Below are 25,096 nucleotides of genomic sequence, written 5' to 3' on the forward strand. Positions count from 1 at the left end.
GCAGAAAAAATTTTAATGCAATGTGTTATTCTTTATATAATTTAATCCTTTTGCTTTTTGTACACATCTCAAGTTAATGCTTTTTTTTAACATTATATTACAAAAACTAGCAAATTTCAATGCAATAGTTCTGAAATTAATAATAGTCATCTTAAAGTAAAAATAATAATAATATTCGCGAATTCAAATAAGACAAAAGTCAGATTAAAATTATTTAAGGTGTTTATTTACCTATTTTCTTAAATATGACAGGTTCATTTATGCTTCTGACTAAAGTATGTTAAACACATAAATTGAAAACAAAAGGATGATTAATAACATTATAAAAAATCTCACGTATTTTTAAAATAAAAGCATTCTTTGAAACTGAAAACTTTTCTTTGGACTAGTATAACATGTAAATATAAAAGAAAGTACATAGCATATAAAATATTTTAATATAAAATTACACAAATATTTACAAAAAATGAGAAAATTTTAGTCTTCAAACATGAAAGTTTTGTTTTTTTTAGATGACATTACCTACAATTTCTCTAAAGGTATTTTGATGCTCAAAACAAATGCATAAAGGGATATATATATATATATATATATATATATATAAATTTGCATTAATTACAATATATCATTTCTCCAAAATAAAATATATACAGTTGACCCTTGTGATTCCTCATACTTAATTTGTATAACAGTATTCTCAAACTTCGGACCTCAAGTGAATATTTGAAGGAAGACGTAACATATGACAAACAATGATGAGCTCTGCATTTTAACCACCTGAATTAGTGATTCTCAAACCTTGTATGACTTGTGTTATTCCACATAATGCAATCTAAACTGAAAGCACAGTGATTCCCAAAATATACAGTACCACCCCCAGAGGACAATGGGTGCTTAAGGAGAAGAGATATGTACAATATTACGACTAATTAAGAAAATTTACATGTTATACAACACAAATTAACACAATATTAAACATGCCTAATGTTTACACTATTATAGGATAACCACAGGTGAACATATTAATAGTTTAGGATTATATCAAAGATGTTAAACAGCATATTCAGATAAAAATAAACATTTATTGGTGAAATCAGTATAACAATTTTTTGCATACAAAGTACATCTAAGAGGGATATGCAACATATAAATGTGTAACAGCCACAGGTCATTCTTGAATATAGGGAGAAGTGGGTATATTAATATCAGAGTGCTCAGAAAACAAATAATTTGTATGTGGATGATCATTTCAGCCATGCCAATTAGCTACATCGCAATTCTGGTTTGCATCTTTATTATACCAGTCTATTAGATATGCAAAGTGAAATGAATCTTACTTTAGGATGTTAAGTTTATTATTTCATATTTTTAAATCAGATATTAGACAAGTGATATTATTTGATCAAATTAACCCATGTCATTAATGTTCAACAGACAGCATATTATTTTACAGAAATGTCTTTTTAAAAATAATGGCTTTCATGTTATTAATTAAATAAAAGATTTTCCAAAACTTATTCTCTCCAAGATTATTAGATGATTACTTCCCCCTTAATGAGAGTTCTAGAAAACATGGGAGTGGCAATACAAATGTGTTGGGAATCACTGTCTTAATGTGTTTATTAAACTGAGAGATATTTTTTGGAACAAGTCTCTATACTGAAGTCAGTTACAAAAATAACTATTTCAGTAATAAAATTAATATGAAAATAAACTACAATATAATTTTTCAAGTGTATTTTTTTATCATAAATAATGAATTTTTAACACAGAAAGTATTTAAGGATTCTGTAATCATGAAAGCCTTCTGCTACACTTTATATAAATTAAACTGAACAGTTAAATGAACTCATAAATACACTGTGAAAAAAAGCAATTAGTCTTTATGTAAAAGACTTCAATATACATTAAACAAATTATATGAATATAATATGCAACATTTACTTACCAAAAATGATTAAAAAATGTTTTCCTTGATTATTTTGATATGATAAATTCAAACGTTTCTTTGTGAATATATGTTTCATATACATCATATATGTGTATATATATACTATATTATAAAGTATATATATATATATTTATATAAATTATATATTTATATATACTATATTATAAAGTACATATATATATATATATATATTTATATAAATTAAAAAGGGTCAACTAAATAAAATAATTTTTCAAAGCATTTTAACATGAATAATAAGCTCACGCACATACATACACACAGAGAGACACACACCCCAAAAAAGGTTTTCTAAAGAACTAACAATAACAAAAATTATTATAAAACTTTCATACTTAAATGCATTAAAAGAAAATTAAAATAACAACAACAACCAAAAAAAAAAAAAAAAATTGCTTTACAATACTTCTTGGACTTGAGGGATTCTCTGCTTACATTTTTCACAAATGAAAACACATCTATCATATATATATATATATTTTCCTAAAGTGAAATGCATTTTATGAGTGAGATCTCTAAGCAGTGTCATTTCATTTAAAATAACTGTTTGTCTACAATTGATTAACATTAACAATATTTAAAGTCAACAGTTTATAAAGTTTGTTTAGTAAAATTGTAGTAAAATTTCACTTTTTCCTACATGGGATTTCATATTTTATGTTTGAAATATACTTTAATATGAAGTGAGATTTTTATACAGTTTTTATCATAACATGAAACAATATTGTTTCAGCATTGGTCAACATATGAACATTTATATTCTGCATTGATCAACATATGAAACAATGCAGAATATGATATCTGATCAGACTGCAAGAAGCAAGACAACTTTACGATGGTATTTTCTAAAATTCTGCAAGAAAGTTTCTTCTGATACTTTATAACTGTAAGAGGGTGCTTAATTTTTTACATTGTATATTTTAACGAATAATTGTTATTAAAATGCAATATGCTTATATTATTAATCAAATATTTCAATCACTCAAACTATGATTTAATATCCCCCCTTTTTCTCCAGAAAACTTATATCCATACAAAATATTTACTAAACTGTGGAATGCTTTTTAACAAACTCCAGAATTTTCAAATTTTTCTAATTTCAAAAGAAGTGAATTTAGTAATAATTGCTTAAAATAATGTAGTAGCAAAGCTAATTTAAAAAAGCCAGAATGGGGTCTACGTTAACAAAAGAGTGGAAGTCATTTTCACAGATGCTGTTCTTGGCCTAGAATCAATAAAAAATTCTGTATGAAATTTGAAATAGAGTATAAATTATTTAATGTTCTTCAAAAGTTTTAATTTTTTCAAGAAATTTAAGTGAAATCTTTGAAACAAATATTTTAATAACACGTATTTTTCCAAATAGTAGTTTATTACATAAAATATTTTTTTACAGTTTAATTCATCACTGTACTTTACATACCCTTCATTTATTTACTTTACTGAGATCTTCATATTAAGAAAAATATATAAACCTTATTATTTATTGCACATTTGTATATTTATTTTATTGTTTCTTAATGAACTAAAATTACTTTAGCAAATTTTGCAGTTTATCCCAAAGGATTTGTTAAATATACATTTAACTTAATATTTATACAATATACATGATTTTTATTTTAACTATAAAAATTTTATTATTTCAGATTTGACTGCTGTTATATTAAACTAAATATTGAAACATAATGTATTACTAAGTATATTTGAGAATATATATTTAAAAATACTTCATTGAAAAATAGAATTTTATTGCTTCTGAAATATGATAATTGCTTTCAACTCTGTATAATTATAAATTTAAAAGTCTTACTAATCAGAGTATATGAAGTTTCATATTTAGTAATGAATCAAGGTTTTACAAATTCCCGGAACATGAAATATCAGTTAATTTATCTTTTAGATGGTTTTAACCATTAGAAATAAACATTTTTTTTTTTTTTTTTTTTTTTGCGGTAAATTACTTTCTCTTTAAATAAAATTTAACTTTTAAAAATCAGCATAAATTAGTGATTAGTTAAAAATGAGTGATGATTCATCACTTTCCATGATTTAAAAAAATATAGTGCTCATACACTTACACTGAGATGTGAAAATAATTACAAAATTATTAAAGTATTATGCATATAAACCTTTAGATTTGTTAATGTAAGAAAGGCATACTAACTAAACTTAAAAGGACCTGTGAGGTCAAGAATTTTACGCATTGAGCTGCAGAATTTGAAATAAAATTAAAAAGTAAGATATTCTTATTTCTAAGAAGCTATTTATAAGACTTAATTTATACAATATCTTAATATCAGCATCTGACCAAAGATTTTGCAATATAACTACGAAAATTTAATTTTATTCATAGGCAATTATTGTATAGATAAAAACCATACAACTAAATTTTGCCATACTATTCTATGAGGAATTATAAGAATAACTATATTTCAGTTTAACCATAATGCAATATATATATATAACCATAATGCAATATATATATATATTGCATTATGGTTATAATTTATATACACATACACAAGTGTACTTCACTACATTTTTTTTTAAAACTAAAAACAGCATATTTCGACATGAAATTTGGTGAAAGAAGACATTTATTTTTTATAATTTAATAACTTCCCCCTTTTAATCATAAAATATACACAAAATCTGCTTTTAAGAAAATTTTTACAAACAAAAATTTACATGGCTGATACAAAACAACTCATACCTACGTAATTTCAATTTCAGCCAACAAAAAAAGACAGTTTTTTATACTAATAATAAATTAATATTCATAAAAAATTACAAATAAAAATATTCAGAATATATTTTGATATAAAGCTTCATTACATAGTTTTAACATTTTCCATTAAAATTTATTTTATTTATATTTTATAAAATTTAATCAAAAAATAAACATTCAAAGAAACAAAATTCCAATTTGCATTACTTAACCTCAGGTACTTGGGTATATTACAGAAGAATTTGTGCAGCATAATGTTAAAGATTATAATTTTCTGAAAATAAAGAAATGCATTCCAAAATAAATTTTTTTTCAATAATAAGAAAATATCAATCAATAATGCTGGGTAATGTTAAGTTTACAATAATTTTAGCAGACATGTTTATTATTAGTAACACTATATGAACTAAACATCTTACAAAGTACTTATTAAACTATTTGAAGTGCATTTTTTTTTTGAAAAACTACATTATGAAAATTAAAATGTGCTGCACCCTGAAAGATTTTTATGAAGAATGCTTTTTAAGAAAATATTGGTGATAAAATTTCTAAAACCTTGGAAGGTGTTTCTCCTTTATACCCATATGCCATTCAACATAATTTTATTAATTTTAAACAGTAATGGAAACACGAAAGACACCATACAAAAAATTCTAAAAAAATAAACTGATATCAGGAAAAATTTAAAAACGATCAGCTTTCCCACATTTGTATTTAAATTTATTCTTGCCAAATTTGGTATATTTCTGGAGAAGGAATGTAATTTTTATCCATAATGAATAATCTTGCTTGCAAAATTAGAAGAAAAAAATCAGTTATATACTGTTCAATCAGTTAAAATACTCCGAATAGCATTTTTTTTATTACACTATTAATTGCAACGTTATTTGCTACATTAATATCATTATTTAAAAGAGTGAATTTGAAAGCTATTCTGCATGTTTTATCCACAATTCTTTAACATATTTCTCACATATAATTTAATATAAGGCACAGAAAGAGTAAATTCTAATTTTTGTTACATATTTTAAAAAAGCACTGAGAAGAATAATTAACTACAAAACACAACTGTTTGAAAGTAGCAAAACAATTTAAAGAACTATGATGACTGTGTAATGGAAATTTATCTACTGCTTCTAAGTATACAAAAAGTCTGCTTACTTACATAATTAGAAAACATTTCATCCTGTTAATAACAACTTCTAAGAATGAAAAAAAAAAAAAAAAAAAATGTAATGGAACTTACATAGCAACAGAAATCAACTAAACAGAAAGTCTTACTTATTCAAAATATATTTGTTAATGAAAACTGATAACCTTTAGTAAAAACTGCTGAGTAAAATTTAATACAATTTATAAACAACTGAATATTTTAATGAACTGAAAAGCATTAATTGGTAAAACTTATAAAAATGAAACACTGGGTAATAATAAAGCAAATTTGAAAATATAAGTACGAATAACTATGTAAAATCAGTTTACACTGTAAAACTGACTTGACAACGTACAAATTTTGAGTGATGTTATAAGCAGTGTATGCTGCATGCTAAATTGTTAGATTTACATCAGTTGATCAAATCTGCCAAAATGCAATATGCATTGCTTAGTAAAATTAGAGGGAAAAGTATATAATAAACATAAACATATTAAAATCCATCTGAAAGTTGGACAAACATGGAGTAATGATTAAAAAATAACTTGAGAACTGCATGAATAATATTCATTAGTTTTTAAATGAGATACTGATTGAAACAATTTCCTTCATGAAGCTCATTACAAGTAAAAATACTTCTCATACTTTATACAATCACATAATCTTATTAAGTACAAAAATACTGCAAACAGTCTGCAGTTTTATCTTATAGCTATAATAAATGTAATAAGAACTATATCAGCATTGATAGAAAGTAAACAACATCAATATATTTAGAATATCAGATGATAAATTAAATAGCAGCTTCTTATAAACTGAGTGAATGAACTATATATAGCAAATTATATAAAATTTTAAGAAATGTTTTATTGTAGAACTAAATAAATTAATTCTAATAATCATTTTTCTGTAAAGTCAAAAAATTTTAATTTTGGTTCAAGCAAATCAATTAATTAATCAAGCAAAACTTTTATTTTTAGTATTATTTATTATTACAAGTACAATTTACTTTTCTTTCAAAAACATTTTTTGCTAAACATTTAAAAAAAAAAAAAAAAGAAAGAAAGAAAGATTACTACAATTGTTTTTAATGTGCAACAGGTAGAATAAGATAACAAGAATTAAGATAGATAACAAAAATTCACACACTAAATTTATTCCATTTTGTGTTCTAGAGTTAACACGTTTGCTGCCGAGCGACATTTTCAAAAATAGTTCCACCATGCCAACAAATTTTAATTTTGTAAAATAACAGTACAAACCATGTATTTACAGGAATATTGAATTTAGATAATTTTAATTGCGTTATTAGTTATATGAGATATATCATAGTTGGGTTTTGTGATAAAATGTTTTATGACAACGCCAACTACAAGTATACTCGTAGTTGGCAGTTGCTTATAACAAAGATTATTATAAAATGCTTAATTATTTTTTACAGTTCGTATGTTATTTCCATTATAATTACTTATATTATACTTGTATTAATTATAATAAATCTCTTGAATTGTACCCAATTGTTGTTTTTCCTAATCCCCAAAGCCAGATTAAAGCCAGACCTTTAAAGAACATGAAAATACTACGAGTTTCATCGTATGCGGCATAGTTAAAACAAAAATGTTCTATGAATTCATTCGTAGTTTCTATGAAAACATTTGTAGTTGGCGCCTAAACACAAACTTCAACCTACCAGATAACTCATAATTGGCAGCGAACGTATTAATGCAGTTTTGAATAATTGATCTTAAATTTCTCTCCTACATTTTCATTCCCATCAAAAAGCTGAGAGAAAGTAAGGTTACTTGAATACTACAAAAAGGAAAGTCGGACTATTCAGCGATTGAACCACTTGGCTAAAGAAAAAAATAAATCTCGGAAACAGGTCTTGTTTTTAGTTATTAAAATTAAGTTAGCTTTAATGCATCAGAAAGCTTTTATTTCCCCCATCTTGATTTAAATAAGCGTAGAATGTGTTGAGAAATAAATTTGTACATGTGTTTATGTATTTCTTTAAGTTCTAAACAAATATTTTGATATTGATGTTATGTGTCCAATATTAAAATATAAACAGTAGAAACTAAAATCAATATACATTAAAAATGCGTGCTTCACATATTCAATTTCACTTGCAAACCTACAAAATAATACAAAAATTTAAAGATCATCAATTTTTATGAAATTTTTGCTCTATTGTACTGTACTAAAATGGATATAGGCAATACTTTCTTTCAATATGTTCTTGTTTTTAGCAGTTTCAGGCACTTTTAATTTTTGAAAAATTTTTATAGCAGTATAATGAATGCATGCATTCAAAATTATATTTATTATTACAATTCTATTAAAATTATTTTATTGCTAATTCATATAATAATTTAATAAAAAGTACTTTTTAAAAGTACCATTATTTGTATATGTCTAGAACTAACCTTCGAACTTGATAAGGTATGATAAACTGGATCATTTTTCTTCCAGATTTAACAGAAATGATAACTTAATTATAACTAAAACTATGTATTACTTAATATTCATAACACTTTCACAAATGAATATAAAACATGCTTTTAATTATTACATAACAATTACTGATATTTTTTTAGAAATTTAAATATAATTTTTTAGTAACTTTTTGTACTCACTGTTTTGATAACCAGTATATGACTACACTGCAAGTGGTTTTGTTTTAAGAAAATTATACATACTTTCAAAAAAAAAAAAAATCTTGAGAAATACTTAGCTATTCCCATGGAAATAAAAACAAATATAAGCTTAATAAAAATCAAGCAATACTGGACTTCAGCCTGTCTAGATAGTTAAAAGTAGAATAAAGAAATTAATGACAATTTATTAACTACTTATACAAGTAAATGTATACATAAAGCACAAGTTTAAAGTTAGTAAATGAAGTACGATTATTAAAAAGATCAAAATTTATAATAATTTTAAAAAGAGATAAATGCCACCACATAAATTTATAGCAATTCAAAAAATTCACCCAGCATTAGTCAGGATTATTGCTACATACATACAATTGGCAAAAACTATAAATTTAAGAAAACTTTGCGCTTTCCCCTCAATTTACTTTTATAATATTTATGGCCAATTAATTAGGACCATTATTCAAAATTTTGTTTAAAAAGTGACACATATGTTTAAATTAAAACCAAATCAAAACTAAAATAATATTTTTTAAAGCAAGAAGATAACTATGAAATAAACTTGAAATGATTTCAGTAATTTCCCCTTTACTGATCAATTTAAAACCTTAAAATTTTGAACCAGTTTCTTTTTTCATCAAACAAAAAGCATTTGATTCATTACCTCATAAATCAGGTTCTTTGCACACAGCTGAAATGCAATATTAACAATAAAATATTACACATCTGTTTTGTTTAACTGATAGAGAATTATGAAATCTAGATGATGCTTGCTTACGAAGGCAGCAAATTCACTGTCACATGAACAAATTTAACCATGTGGTAACCATACTTACGGTTCCAATGAAAAATATAGTCAACTTTGTACAACAGAAGGGACACAAAACACAAACGTTTTTTTTTTTTTTTTTCTTCCAGATTTAACAAAAATGCTGACAAATAGTACTAAACAGTAATTGTGTCAGCTACTCTGGTCAACAATCTGCAATATTTGCAGGGCACTTCACAATAGTAAAAAACTGCATTTGTTTTGTTCCTTGTTTGAAGAGCTTGCGAGCTAAGAACAAATTGTGCAATGCATGTTTCTTGCTTTTTAACAGCAAAACATAGTTTTGGACAACAAATGATGGGAAGCCATTTTAGGAAGCAAGTTTAACATCCAGCTTCGTTTCAGGGACCGAAGATGTCATCAAACTGTTCATCTGCGTCTTCCCACTGCTGTAATTGTCATGCAACAAGTCCAAGTCTTATCACCTTAGCAGAAAGGAAAGTATGCAAAGTGAATATAAAAGGCTTTGGCGACTGTAACAAATCTAATTCCTGAAAAACAAGTTATAAAACAATATATGTAATATTTACATGAATAGAAAATAAATTATGATACTAAAAAGTCATAATTTATTTTAATATTATATAAAATATATTAGAACACTGCATAATAAGCATGAAGCATATCGCAATAAATAATGAAACTTTTTAAAAAATATTTCTGTGAACAGCAAAGTAACTGTCGACAATAGTTTGAACTCTCATTTTGATTACTGATTAGGTTACAAAAATTAAAACTGAAATTGGAGCATACAGAACTATTTGTTGGAAATACAAGAAACTCTGTACAAATAGGAATCATGGCAAAGTGTGGAAATGATCAGAGTAGGTTGTTGCATATTTATTAACAAATCACATTTACAAATTAAACTTAGTGAAAGTCAATTACATAATGTAAAATGCTTAGAGCCCATTTTCAGAAGTAAGACACTGGAAGTCCAAGCTCAAATAATCAGCTTACATCTGGCTGATTAATCAAACAGAAATATACATTTGGAGAGAGACAATGGTCCAATTGTCTCTTTAGATGTGATTAAAAGAAAGTACTATTATTTGTCTTAGAGCGTCTAAACAATGAAAGGTGATTGCAGAACATTATGATTGTTAAATTTGATGACTAATTTTACCACTTCAACTGCCATTTCACTCGCTATAAAGTAGGGATATGTGCATCAATCAGTCCATAACCATCTTGCAGAAATTTAAGTTGCAAGTGCATCAGCCCGTTTACTGCTTACTACTGCACTTGCACATGTGTCATGCTCAATTAAATTGGAATGCTGAAGGCCATTCCAAGAAAGTTAGCTTCAATCCTTAATCCTACTTTTGCTTCAGCTCTAACAAAGAACAAATGTGTATATGGTGGCAGTGATGTAAATCCAGCAATCCAGTTAAATATGTTGATGTACAGATAGAACACAGAACATGGTGGTCAGAAGAATCATTGACTGTATTATTAGCCAATCTCGCCAACGACAATTTAATAACTTGATACAGGGCCACTTTAGGGGTTCTGCAACGACCACAGGTTGAGTGGCTCTGATATCGAGAGGGGTTCTACCTAATTTCAAACTTTTAACTCAAATGAGCCATGGTATTGATTATCAGCTACAGTGTGCCTTCCTGAGAGAAAAGAATGGCTAATGATATTGGTAGAGGACACACTACAAGGCGTCTCAAAAGGTCGTTGTCAAACTTAACATGCTGGTCTATCATAACATGACAAAGATGATTTACATAGGAACTTGTGTCCAAAAATGCAAGCAACAACCACTAGAGAGTAGTGTTCACAAGTGTTGAGGGGAAGAAAGAAAGGACGTCAAAAAGAGGTGTCAACATGACTTTTATTAAAGAACATTAATATAATCATATTAGATATTAAAAATTTCTTCCATTCACCACTGTGCATACTTCACAACATCGACGCATGGGTTTACTGACCCGTTCAAAATGGGCAGGTGTGTCATGTGCCACTGTTTCCAAGATCCTGGCAACGAGATCCATGTCCAATGTTACGCTCATCTCGTACATCATGGATTTTGCATATCCTCATGGGTAGAAATCCAGGGGAATCAGGTCGATTGATCATGCTGGCCATGGGACAAGTCCTTCTTTTCCAATCCAGCAATCACAATATGTCTTATCGAGGTATTCTCACAGAGTACTGCTAAAATGTGCAGGCACTCTATCATGCTGAAACTATATGTTTTGATGTATAGCTGCTGGAAGCTATACATCAAAATGTATTTCATGAATACGTTTTGACCCGTCAACCATGAAATACGGCAACCTTCTCTCCACAAAATGTCACACAAATTGATCATACAAAATTTAGTAAACCAATTCATCCTTCTCATGCAACGTCCTTGCCTGAAATTGTTACACTTCCCACTCTTCTACAAGCCTGTGAACATTGCCCTCTAGTGGTCGCCACTTGCATTTTCAGATGCAAGTTCCAATATAAATCTTGTTTGTAATGGCATGATAGACCAGCAAGTTAAGTTTGGCAACGACCTTTCGAGACACCCTATATATAACAAGCAAATGTAATTAGTTACAAGGATAGGTTTAATTTTCCAGTGAAACATGCATTTGTTTTTTCTCTGGAAGAACTGGAGGAAGTTTGAGATTACTGCAAGATTTGGATCCTCAAATATAATATGTAATGAAATTCCTTCCAATTTATCGCCAAATGATTGACTGACATGTGAACTGTTAATATACTTAAAACTAAATTTTAAATTAGTCAACACCAGAAGAAATTTATGAATTTAGAATAATGATTTTCTGACATTTTTCAATTGTTATCTTTTTTTGCATGAAAAAGGCAGAGTATGCAAAAAATACTTTTCCCAACAGCATTGTAATTTTATACCCTAGTTACTTTTTGCTTTAATCATTTTTAAGAATATTTTCCCTGTTTAGAAAACCTGATAAAATTGAAAATTTAATCCTGTTAATTTTAATAAATTTAAATAATTTAATCATTATTCTAAAAATCACAAAAAGCTTCAATGAGTTTTTATACATTTCAGAAATTTATATATGTCTGCATCTAAACTGTTAGTGATATTCTTAATTCATAGACTTTCAAAATAATTTATATATTTTTTTACATCGAATTAGTCCTTTATTCATATAAATATTTAACTCAGAATTTGTTTATATTATTTGTATATATTAGAAGTTGCATAGAAGCTGTTGCATGAAAACTGTCGACAGTCACCCACAGAGGGGGTTAGGATGGAAAATATGAATACATCATGATCGCAAATTGACATTTAGAGACCCTAATTTTAAAATAAGTCGACTTTCCTGATAATGAAGTTGCCTGAAGTTTCATAACATAGGCACAGCATGGAATCTTGGATGCTTTGAAATACGCTGGGCATCCGCCAGACATTCACTGTAGCTAGAAAGATACACCATTTCAAAACGTCCATGATTCTATACCTTATATGACATTATAAAATGTCAGGGACATTCAACATCAGGAAAGTCAGGACTTATTTTTATGGTCTTTAATTGTCGGTTTGCAACCACGATTTTTATCTACTACCTCTGATTAGATGGAGGATAAACATGAAAAACCAATAATGGGTGGAAAAACTCTTTAATTAGTAGTAATTTACAATACATGTACACTTTCCACTTCACAACAATTCAAAGTTTCGACCAGTCACCTCTTATCTCATCAAGATTGCATTTCTGACCCTGAACAGCTATGTGATTCCAAGTCATCCACATATACCCTAATCCTCCTGGAAGATTGTTTCTCTAGTTTCAAGTTATATATAGTTAATATATATAATTTATTTACTAAAAAAATTGATTATATTATCTCCTAATATAAATTTAGTAGAAGTATAAAAAAAGAGGGAACCCATTTGTAGGAAGTTTAATTCTGAGAATTGTGTTTTAAAGTAACTTGAATGTAAATTTTGAAAAAAACATTTTACGGGGACTTGAATTTAAATCATGAATAACAAAATTTCAAACTTTGAAAAAGAAATTAAAAATTAAAAACAAGTAATTATCGCTATTATCTGAAATTAGTTGACTTTTCAAGGGGAACAAACCAATTCCCGTTCAATGAGCAATAATTAATAAATGCGAAGGTGTTTCATCTTTTACTCAAGTAAGAATGATGATGGCAAACTGGCAAATTAAGTTAGGGCAAAATTGTAGTTCCATGAAGTGATGGGATTTATAACCAAGGTAGAGTACCAAAGAACTCGTTTTGAAAGGCGCATTTTCGCTAATACAAGATTCTTTATAAATTTTGAGTGAAAAGCAATTTATGTAGTAAAATTTTGAGTGAAAAGCAATTTATATAGTAAAATTTACAATATACTTGAGTGCATTTGGTATGGTATTTGCTCTTTCGATTAAGCAAATTTTATTTTCATTGCATACCTTTTAAATTAATAAGTACAACAAAATATTTTTGAAAATGTTCAAGTTCTTGAGCAACAGTGTAATGCAGAATAAAGATAATTGCATTGTATCGTTAATTATTACCAAAACTTGTGCCCATTTGATCTGCATGGAAAATAATCCTTAATATTTTCCAGTAAATTTTTCTCGCAGTATTCCGTGAGCAGACAATTTCATTCCCTTAGAGTTTCTCCCCTTTCAGAACACTGTGACTGATTTTCAAGAATTCTACATTTTAAGCTAGACTTATGTGTGAATATGAACGGCCTCAGGCTCCTACGAAACTTTAAAATACTCAAAATAGCTTTCAAGACATTGTGGGGCACAAAGTGACTTGTCTGTGACTACTTCTGTTAACAATAAAACTAATTTTTTCCAGTTACTTTGTGTCACTTTGCTTTCATTGGACAATCATACCCAATAATATTAATGTTCACTGTCAAAACACATGATCCAAATCACTGCATTTGATAATTAAGAATTTTAAGTTTTGATTATAAATATTGAATTCATAAATCCCAGATTTCTACAACGTTTCAAATACATATGAAGAGCAATTTCTTTCTTTCTAATAACTGCATTCCTTTCAACACATTATTATTATTACTATTATCATCATCATTACCCATTAAAATAGAACTTCCAATTATCTGGACTCCAGCTTTAAAAAACTTTTTTGTTTTTATAAAAAATAAACCATGTTTTATATTGAAAAGTTGTTTTGTATACGAATTGAAAATATTTTAATCTTTTTTCTCAATACTTCTGTCTCTGGTGATACAAATCTTGATACGTAAAATATTTCTTCATTTGCAGTACAGTAATTGCATTTAGCTTACTTGAAAAGATTAAAACAACTACCTGGATTTTCCAACTCACCAGCTGGGATGTAGTCCGGTACTTTACAATTCCAGAGATTTGGAGTTCTGAAGTACTTGATACGAATCATAACTAGTTCCATATATAGTAAGAGAAGAAGTATTCTCGCTATGTATTAATTTCAAAATGTTAACCATAAAATAAAATCAATCTTATTTAAGAATAATTTTATTTTTAATACATGCATGCTGCCCTATTTAGTGATGAAAATTTCAAATATCAGCAAAGCCGGAAATGAGTTTCCAAAACAAATGAAAAATAGATTTCTAGCGATGTGGTAGTTGAATAGAAGACTTTTCTCTGAATAAAGTTCAGCAATTCTCAACATTTTGACTAATGTGTACCATCTAAACAAAAACTGAAAAACTTTAGTACCACCATTACATTTTACAATGATTATTTTTCAATTTCTCAATAGAAATATTAAAAAAGATATATTTTGCCATTTGCATAACCTATTGGCTATTTGTATTAATTAAGCACACATAAAAAGTATAAGATTAAAAATTGGTTACAATTTTAATTATCAAAATGTAAGTTATAATACTTTAATTCTAAATGTGATTATATACGATTGATGCAGACTATTACAATGAAAAAGAGAGGTCCACAACTACTTGTTACAGCAGTACCCGCAAAATTTCAATGTTCTATGACTACTAGTCGAGTTGTACAAGATACGTACATATGTACGTATGTACAGATGTCAAGAACAAATCTTTTCTGAATCCATTTTAAATCTAATTTACAGCCCTTTTTGGCAAAAATAGTCCTTTATTCTGTCCGTACGTACAGATGTCACACAAAAATCATTTCGAGAGGGGTTGAAATGGATATTTTCATTGAAATATGATACCCGAAATTGTTTGGAATTACAATACTTCCTTTACTTCATACAAGGAAGTAATTAAAAAATTTATAATATGAAAATTTTAAATGTTGCAAAAATCCTGTGCAACAACACTTTAATAAGGAAGTACCACAAAATTTGAGAAAATAAACCAATATCTAAACTTTATTAACACATTATTTTTTGTAAGGCCTTTTTAAGAGGTAACATTAAAATTCTTTTCCTTTAGAAAAGGAAACATGATAGGATATATATATATATATATATATAAATTTTTCATCACAAATAAAAGTAAAGAATAAAACTTAATTCTTTCACCTAGATTTTTTAAAATTACCTTTTCTCCATCTTCTCCACCAAAATCCAACCACACTAATCTCATGCCATCATCAGCTGACATGCGAAGCTTTTCGAAAGGATACTGCCACAAGATATTATGATGCCTTGAGTCTTGTAAAATAAAACCATTTTCAAAATGTATAGTGATCACACATTCTTGGCCCTGATAAAGGCAAGCTTAAAAATAAAATATTTTTGTCATATTAACGGAAAACAAAATAGGTACAAAAATCAATCATAGATAAATCAGAAATTAACAAATTACACTCATTGTTTAATTTTCAAAATGTATTGGAATAATGTTTCATGTAAATAATGGATGCAAGGTAATGAAATTCCAACCTGTATTGTATACCTATTTTTTTCACGTATATGTGTGTGTATGCCTGCATGCGTATATGTGGTTTTTTTATTTTTCTTCTCATTTGCTCACACACTATACACTAACAAGCCAAAACATTATGACCAAACCCATATTTTTCAATGAACTCACCAGGATGACATGAAGGCCATGTGACTAAGTAGAAATGGTACAGTCAAAGGGCTTTAATCCGGACGTCCATAATCCGGAATGATCTGTAATCTGGACCTCAAAGCTAAAAACTTTCTGTGCATGCGTAAACGCATCGCATATGCATTTACACATGCGCATAATACGTTTACGCATGCACGTTTAATGCATAACAGACAGTATAAGCTAAGCTAAAATTATCTAATTATCTATTTCAGTTAATGTTGCAGATTGCACTGTAACTTAATCTTCGAATTGGATCCGGCTTATTATTTTTTGCAGACTGTTAGAGCAATTTTATAAAAGTAAGCTTGAACTTTCGATTACGTCAAAAAGAATTTCCGATTCTGGAGCTGCCAAAGGATCTACAAAGCGAAAGCATGTTTCGATGTCCATCAAACAAAAAGTGGAATTGCTGCAAAAAATGGATAAAGGCATATCCTTTGTTTCTCTAACCACTCCAAAATCTGTTTATCAATTTCACGCTGCTCTGCAGGGAGAACGTCGCGTCGCGCAATGAACTGGAAGTTGTCTAGCAGCACTATCCTTACCTTTAGGGCAGATGTTTTTATTTTATTCAGCTTATAATTCCTTACTAAATGTAGTATTTCATCTCGATGTACTTCGTCTTTGATATGATTTAAATCAAATTCCTTGTCATTATAAATATCAAGAATACACATCAAATAGTTTTCTGGTTGCAGTTTTCTAATTTCGACTATGCGCAATGTATGCTTTACGCATGCGTGCGTTGAAAGAAATGTTTAATAAAGTAAACAAATAAATATTAAGCTTTTTTTGGTAAATTTTGATACCCTTTAGATCATAATTGCTCTTTATTTCATAAATTATTGTTTCATATTTTTAATTTTATAATTTCTGCATGCCATCTTACCAGATTTAAATTGATGATCTATAATCTGGAATCGACGAAGTCCCAACGAGTCCGGATAAAAGACTTTTGACTGTATTTAACTGCTGCTAAAGAAGGTACAGAATCACTCTTACACTTACTTTTAGGAGTGATGGAAAAGGCTGCTGATCAAAGCGAATTTGATGGAGGCTAGATTGTAAAGGCCCCAAGATTCAGAATGAGTATCTTTGAAACTGCCAGACTGGTAGGTTGTTCACGATCTGCCATTGTTAGTATTTATGCAGAAAGTGGATAAATGGTGGTGAAACTAGTAGTAGATGCCAAGGTCTTGTAAGTCCATGCGCCGTCAAAGAAAAAGGATGTCGGAGACTGTCCCGCTTGGTACAGCAAAATTGGCGGCAGACAGTGGTTCAGCTGACAGCTCAATAAAATGCAGGCCCAATTGGAAGTATTTCATAACATACAGTTCAGTGGACACTGTTGGATATAGGGCTGCACAGCAAGTATCCCACTCATGTACCTCTGTTGGCCAAGTGTCATTGTCAACTACACCTACAGTGGGCTCGGAAACATTAAGACAGGATCATGAATAAGTGGAAGACAGTTGCCTGGTCAGATGAATCCTGATTTCTCATTCATCACATTGATGGTTATCTTAAGCTACGCCACATTCCAGAAGAGCAGTTGCTCGAACAGCAGATCATACAAAGGCTGGTGGTCGTGGTATTATGCTTTAGAGGATGTTCTCGTGGGCGGGTTTGGGATCCTTAGTTTTGGTAGAAAAGGCCACGAAAGCTGCAGACTATCTGAATATAATTGCGGATTAGGTGTACCTTTATACGTTGTTTGCCTTCCCAACTGAAAATGAAATCGTCCAGCAGCACATTTGGCCTGTCATAAAGCAGCAGCTCAGAGCTCAAACAACACACCACCATTTCGGAATATTTTGACTTTACATGACTGCTGCTTACACATTTGGTACAACTTGTCTCCAGTCTAGAACTTGTAGCCTCCATGGCAAGGCGAGTTCTACCTGTTTTGCACGCCAAACATTGCACAATGCATTACCATGTAGGTGGCCATAATATTTTGACTTTTCAGTGTATATACATATATAAGAAATAATTTATTGTTAATAGCATAATTGTTAATGATGATAGTTGATTTTTTATGATGTTAAAAGCACTGACAGCACCCTAGTTGGTCAAGAAAGCAGAGAGCAAGTATGATGTATGTACAAGTATGAACAAGATGAAAGTTCAGTTCAGATCTTTCCGCCATAAGCTAATTTTAAGTTTTGGTTTCAAAATTTAAAATTATTATTGGCTGAAATATTATATAAATATCTGCATCATCAGCATTAAGTAAGAATATATTACATATATTACACACACATATCAGATTGATTGAAATGTCTTAATTTTTTAAATGTCTTAATTTTAAAATGACACAGTTTAGAGAGCTTTATTATAAGCAGCTTCTATTTTTTGGATAAAAAGGGAAAACAGTTAAATTAGAAAAGAGACTATTGCAAATCAAAGTTAATATCCTATATATGTACTATATATATCTACTGGTATAGCTGCAAACCCTTTCATTATCTCTAATTTTTTTAAAGATTTAGTCAACTGTGAAATGCTCATTAGTCAAAAAACGATCTTTTAATAGCATGCCAACATGTGCTAAATAATTTTCTACAAAAAGATATATACTCCAAGGCTGCCTATTGACTACTGTTATCACATGAAATATGTTGTTCTTATCTCTTATAACAGTGTTCTCATTTTCAAAGTAAGTCAATAAGTCAGTTTGTTGGAAAAAAAAAAAAATAAATAAATAAATAAAAAAATAAAAATAAAAAGGGTTTGTCATTCTATTTTATTTACTCTTTATTGAAGCTACTAACCTAAGAAATGCACATGTAACGAAGATCTAAGAAAATGTATATTTAAGAAAAATTTTTACACAGTTGAAATGAATAAATGATGAATAAGTATAAAAAAGCACATATATCTGTCTACAGTAGTGGTTCCCATGTTCCCCAAGGAACCATGGTCTCTTCATAGGGACGTCATAAAATATTGTAAAAGTTTCATAATTAATTGAACCAAGAGACATTTACCTTCACACAAACAAAAGTGAGAAGGTACATTGTGCAAAAAAAAGGGGGGACAGTTCTATATCCCCTATTCTACTGGGCCGATTGATGAAATTCAAATTGCATTTTTCATGTTTTAAAAGTGTGACTTAAAATATATATTAGATTTATATATAGCGTTTTTCTTATAGGTATTTTGACACAAAATCAGACTTTTTCTGAAATGACATGCCAATTTTTTTCTCCATTTCGATTCATGACTCAAATTATGCCAAACTGCCAAGTTTTGTAAAAATTGCACAAGTAGTTTTTAAAAAATTAGCTCTAAAAAATTTAACTCCTCAATCATAATTGAATTTGATATATATTTATTAATATCTGATTTTTTATTACACTTGTTTTGATTCTTCCTTTTATATTTCCAAATTTAGGTTCATTCCAAATTCATTTTATGCGATTTATGCTTGTACCAGAAACAACAGTCATATGAGCAGAAAAAGTAAAAATTCATTGTCGTATTTATTAGAAATATGCTGCCATTATTTGACAAAAGCATTCATAACGTTAATTTTAGCAGAACTGCATAGTGGTTTTCCAGCCTTATAAGGTTTTTGAAATTACACACATATGTTAAAGATGAAGCAGAGAACATAAGAATTTCTTTCTTCTGCTGCCACTCAGTAAATGAGTGAATGCTTTAATTGCTTTTCACATCAAGAGCGTGGTCAGGTTGGATTGCTGGAATTTGCAGTTTCCACAATAATGCCAAAAAAGGGTATGCCTTCCTATTGGTCATCAAATGAATTACATGATGTAATCAAATTTTTAAATACAAAGCTGGATGCAACGTAATCTATCCATTTTTCATTCCATTCTCTTTGCTCAACAATATTTATATTTCATAGTGTAATTTTTACAATATGACATCTCAAAGGGGTAGAACTATATTCTACGGCAGATACATAAACTTTCTACCATATCCAGTGTTCTCAACTTAGCTTGACCATTAGAATAAACACGTGGAGGTGCATAGAACCTTTACAACTGATCTGAACTGTTCTAGAAGATCTTTCGCTAAGCATATAAGCAAGTGCTGCAGTGGAGAAGCGAGCATAACTGTTGCCCGGGGCAAAATAACTTTTTGGTGCCCCCCTCCCCCGGAAAAACACAGTGATATGATGAAAATCTTCTTTGGAGACCATTTGGCGCTCCTCTGCGAGTAGCACCCGGGGCATCATACACCCCCTTGCCCCCCTCGCTACGCCACTGGACTGTTGCCGGCTAGATTCTGTTGGTCAGTTTATAATCTCAGTCAAGTAAAATTAATTTCAGTGCTTCATATAAATAAACGGTGATAAAAATTAGTTTATGTAGTAGAGTTAGTGTTATATAACTTCTTGTTTGTTGTCTTTGATAAATAGTTTTATGATTTTTTGCTGTTGTATCTTTGATGATGGAATGATTTTGTAACAGTAATAAATGTAATAGTGTAGATAAAGAAAGTATGTCTTCAACTAGTGGCACGGCTATCAAGAAATGAAAATACTGTAAGCATAATGATGGTTATTTAGTTTGGTTTTAAGTCAACAGAAATGAATGTTGAAGAGAGACTACAATGTGTATTGGGAATGAAAGTTTTGACAGCGGAGTGTATGCTTTCAAGATAACTGAAGTCCTTTTAAAAGCTAATTATTACAACATGGTTGGCAAACCTCGATTTTTTTTTTTTTTTTTTTTTTTTGGTCAGGAAATTAAAAAAACTGAAACAACAACAATTAAAAAAAATTAACTACATGAATGCATCAATACCAAACAATGCTTTGCTAGCATCTTACAAAATGGCTTACAAAGTTGCAAAATGCGAGAAGCCTCACACCATCGCGGAAGAATTTATTTTAGCAGCTGCTGTTGATATAGTTGATGAGTCTTTTGGGAAGCTGCTTTTAAAAATATTTCTGTCCAATAACACAATCAGTCGAAGAATACAACGTATGGTGGAGGATATCAATGATCAAGTAATTGCAAAAAATTAAAGAAGTACAATTTAGATTGCAACTAGATGAGGCTAGGGATAACAATAATATGGATGCTCATTTAATAAAGCTATGTACAGTTTGTAGATGTAATAATATTAAAGCAATAATTATTATTGTAATTAATATTGTTGATACATATCTATCTGAAAATAATTTGAATTGATCTAAGTACATTGGTGTTGGTACTCATGGAGCTTGCTCCATATCTGGCTGCTATGAAAGGTTACAAGCACTCATTCGAAAGAGCCTTAAATGTTTCCCTATCTTAATCCGGTGCGCTTATTGTATCAGATGGAAATTTGCATTCTTTAGCATTAAATCTGGCACAATTCATTATCACATTTTAGGTATTATTATTCTTACACAAACTTACACAAAGATGACTGTTTGGCTCTGAAGCTTACATTATACTGTACATTAAAGTAGTTTTTTCAAAGGCTGCTTATTTTAAAGGCATTTTTTCTTAGATCTGAGATTCTTTCAAAATTACATTTGATAATGAAATAGGTTTTTTTTTTTTTTTTTTTTTTTTTTTTAAATTTAAAGCATGAAAATGAAATAGATGGGCTTTTAAGAGGTGTAATTAAACTGATGTTTAGATTTTGATTGTTCACTTAAAAAAAAAAAAAAAAAAAAAAAAAAAGTCTGCAAAGTAATGTATAAGATAAAAACGCAAGACATGTGCAAATTACATAATATAAGAAAACTAGCTAATTAATAATTTATGATGTTAAAGAAGAGTTTCTTTTACCATGGTTAGTTCTAAATTATGAATTTAACAATTTCAGCTTATTATCAATAACTGTTACAAACTGAAATTGTTAAATTAATAACAAGAAACATTTTGCCCTGATCAAGGCTTAAATTCAGCCAGTTTCAGTTTGTGGTACTCCTAAATTTTTTGCGTAAAAACAAAACTTTTAACAACTGAACTTTAAATAAGGGAGACTCTGTTGAGCAACTGAATGCAACATTAACAGAAAAAAAACATTATTGGCACATTTTGTTTAGTAATTAGTAAAACTGATATTAATATTAGATACATAATAAACAATTCAATTTCCCTGGAAAAAGCAGTGTACATGGGAAAACTTTAGCAAATGAGGAAGAAAATTCTCCTTTTCAAAATGCTAACCCATCAAGGAGAGGAATTTTTATGGGCTATACTGATTTGGTCAAAATGCTTGTAAATGAATAAGAAACGAAAATAAAAACGCATATCTCTGTGTGATGAATACTGATAAAATTATTTACTTCTGCTTGTCCACTTGGACTGCATTGTGGTTAGGCTGTATAGGCTGACTACTAGTCTGAATTGCAGGATGTAGGTTTGAATCCTGTACAAGGCTTGGTTATTTAACGGTCTTTTAGTTTCTCCTGTGCATGACATCAGACCATACCTAGTAGTGTAGCCAGTGCAACATTCTCAGTAAGCAGACACCTAAATAACTAATTGGCTCAGCTATTCACAATGCCTATGAAATAAGCATCTGGCTATTGGGAGGGGAGGTAGAAAGAAAGAAAACCATCTGTATCATGCTTTGTTATCATGAACTTAATTACCTTATATTTGTTTAACTGCTTCAACTTTATTTTGATTTTTATGATATAGTAATTCATTACTTGCTTAATTATGATTAACTTAATTTATTAATATGTTTATTTTTCTATAATTTATTTCACTATTCATTATTTAACTTTTGTTCCCATTCTCAATGGCCTTCTACAGAATTCTAGCATTTCTAATTTTAAAAATTAACCTCTGGCTTTAATATTAGGACAAGTTTAGAGATTTTCACACATGAGCAATAAAGAATAATTATCTTTAGTAAACTCAGCAAATGAAAATATCTGTACAGCTTTATCAAGATGCGATGAAAAAAAGCAATAAAATATCAAATCAATTTATAAATTATATGCATGTCTTCACGAAACAAGAATTCCTTTAGAGGCTTACATCAGTCTGTTAGTTCCCAAAATAGATAAAATTACATAAAATTAATAATTTAATTAAGAGCAGAAAATTGTAGGCACAGCATAGCTTACTTGAAATTTGTCTTATTGCTTAAAATGATTTTATAAATTGCAGTTAAAAAATCAAATGAACGCCATTTAAAGAAAACACATTTTTCAGTTTATTTTAATCAAAAAACAGTCACAAGTCACAGAAAAACCAATACGCAAGGCAAACAAAAATAAAAGATTCCCCTTTCAACCAAATTTTCCCTGAAAAATGTGAAAAACTTGATTTTAATAATAATTTATAAAGTTCCTAGATGCAAAGAAAGTTTCATCTTCTAACTACGGTTTTCCCCAAAATTTTATTAAATGCATTTAAAATCTCAAAATTCCTACCATGTATAAATAAATACTAGATGTAGTCATAACATGATAAATCAAACTTAAAAGATTGAATCACTAATTTTGCCATTATCAGCATTAACTGTACTAGAATTCAACTTTTATATAACCAGCAGGACATATACTGACATGCACTTATAACCAGCAGGACATACACTGACACTAAGATAAAATAATAATACATTAATGTAATTTATTTACTCATTATGCTTTGAAATATATATATCAAGCAAACTTCAATTATAACCTTAAATTTGGTTTCACTGTTTTACATATTATATGATGTTTAACAATATATTAATACACAAATATTACACACAACTTTTTAAAACATGGGTGTTATATCGGGTGTCCCTAATGCATGAGGTCATACCAAATGTTCATTATACTGGAAGAGAAGTAATTCACTTACTAAAATAAATCAGTAGCTATCTTAACATAACATAGCAACTTTTATATTTAACAAAAACAAGTTACAAGAACGCATGCGTCTATATGCAAGTACGAGCAAACCACACTACTGACTTAGTTATAGATATACAAAATAATGCAGTTAAATAAATAAGAGTCCAAAAGTCCAGTTATGGTTAAACTGACAGACATGTAATTTAAACTTCCACTCATTAATCTAATTATTTTAAAATTTGGTCTTCACCAGCATGCCATTCATGAAAATCACGGACTCACTTCTGATAACTATCCTCTCCCAAGTCACACAATATTAGATTAGGAGACATGGGATGAGCATGCTAAAAAAATATGGAACGAACTTGACTACTGCTTGGAAGTGTGTCATGCGACCAGCAGTATATACACAGAACATTTGCACTATAATTGCAGTTCTTTTAATGTATTAATTATTATTGTATATATAACACTTTTGAAAATCTGATCACTTATAGTAGCCCTGTATTTAAAGTTCAAGTTATGCCATTGTCAGTTTCTTAGATGGGACAACAACAGTTAATGTAGTTGCACATTATGCAACAGTGAAATATTATGAGCTGCCATCAGATAACATCATTACTGAACAACCGATAAGATGTGTGTTTAATATTGTAGTGAACTGCCAATAAAATGTGTGTTATGCCTTCATGATGTCTGCATCCACTTAGTCACTTCCATTTGCAAATCTGGTAGTTCTGCATACATTTTACTACAGGTAAATCTCAAATGTATATTTCAAAATTGAATTTCAAACAAAATACATTATGACTTATTTATAAAAGCCACTGGAACTTGTAATAAAAAGTTCATGAAAACAGCGATGTTTGTTAATTTTTCAGTGACAGACTGAAAATGAAGCACATATTTTAAGCACCAACCTGGCATTAAGCATTTTTCAAGCTCACTGCCCAGAACAAATAGTTCATGTATAG

General features: G+C 29.0%; 1 protein-coding gene across 1 annotated transcript in view; it reads right to left on the reverse strand.

Annotated features, from left to right (window-relative positions):
• Positions 1 to 418: 418 nt before the first annotated feature.
• The window catches only part of Syn1 (Syntrophin-like 1), a 51,481-nt gene continuing 26,803 nt past the window's right edge, over positions 419 to 25,096 (reverse strand). The window contains exons 5-6 of the mRNA XM_035358248.2: positions 15,836 to 16,014; positions 419 to 9,824 (exon numbers count right to left, since the gene is read on the reverse strand). Of these exons, the coding sequence (XP_035214139.1) occupies positions 9,732 to 9,824; positions 15,836 to 16,014 (272 nt within the window). The 3' untranslated portion in view covers positions 419 to 9,731. The remainder of the gene's footprint in view (positions 9,825 to 15,835; positions 16,015 to 25,096) is intronic.

Source organism: Stegodyphus dumicola, chromosome 10, assembly GCF_044657685.1.
Source record: "Stegodyphus dumicola isolate Sdum_Otavi_A_Nest chromosome 10, ASM4465768v1".
Lineage (NCBI taxonomy): Eukaryota > Metazoa > Arthropoda > Arachnida > Araneae > Eresidae > Stegodyphus > Stegodyphus dumicola.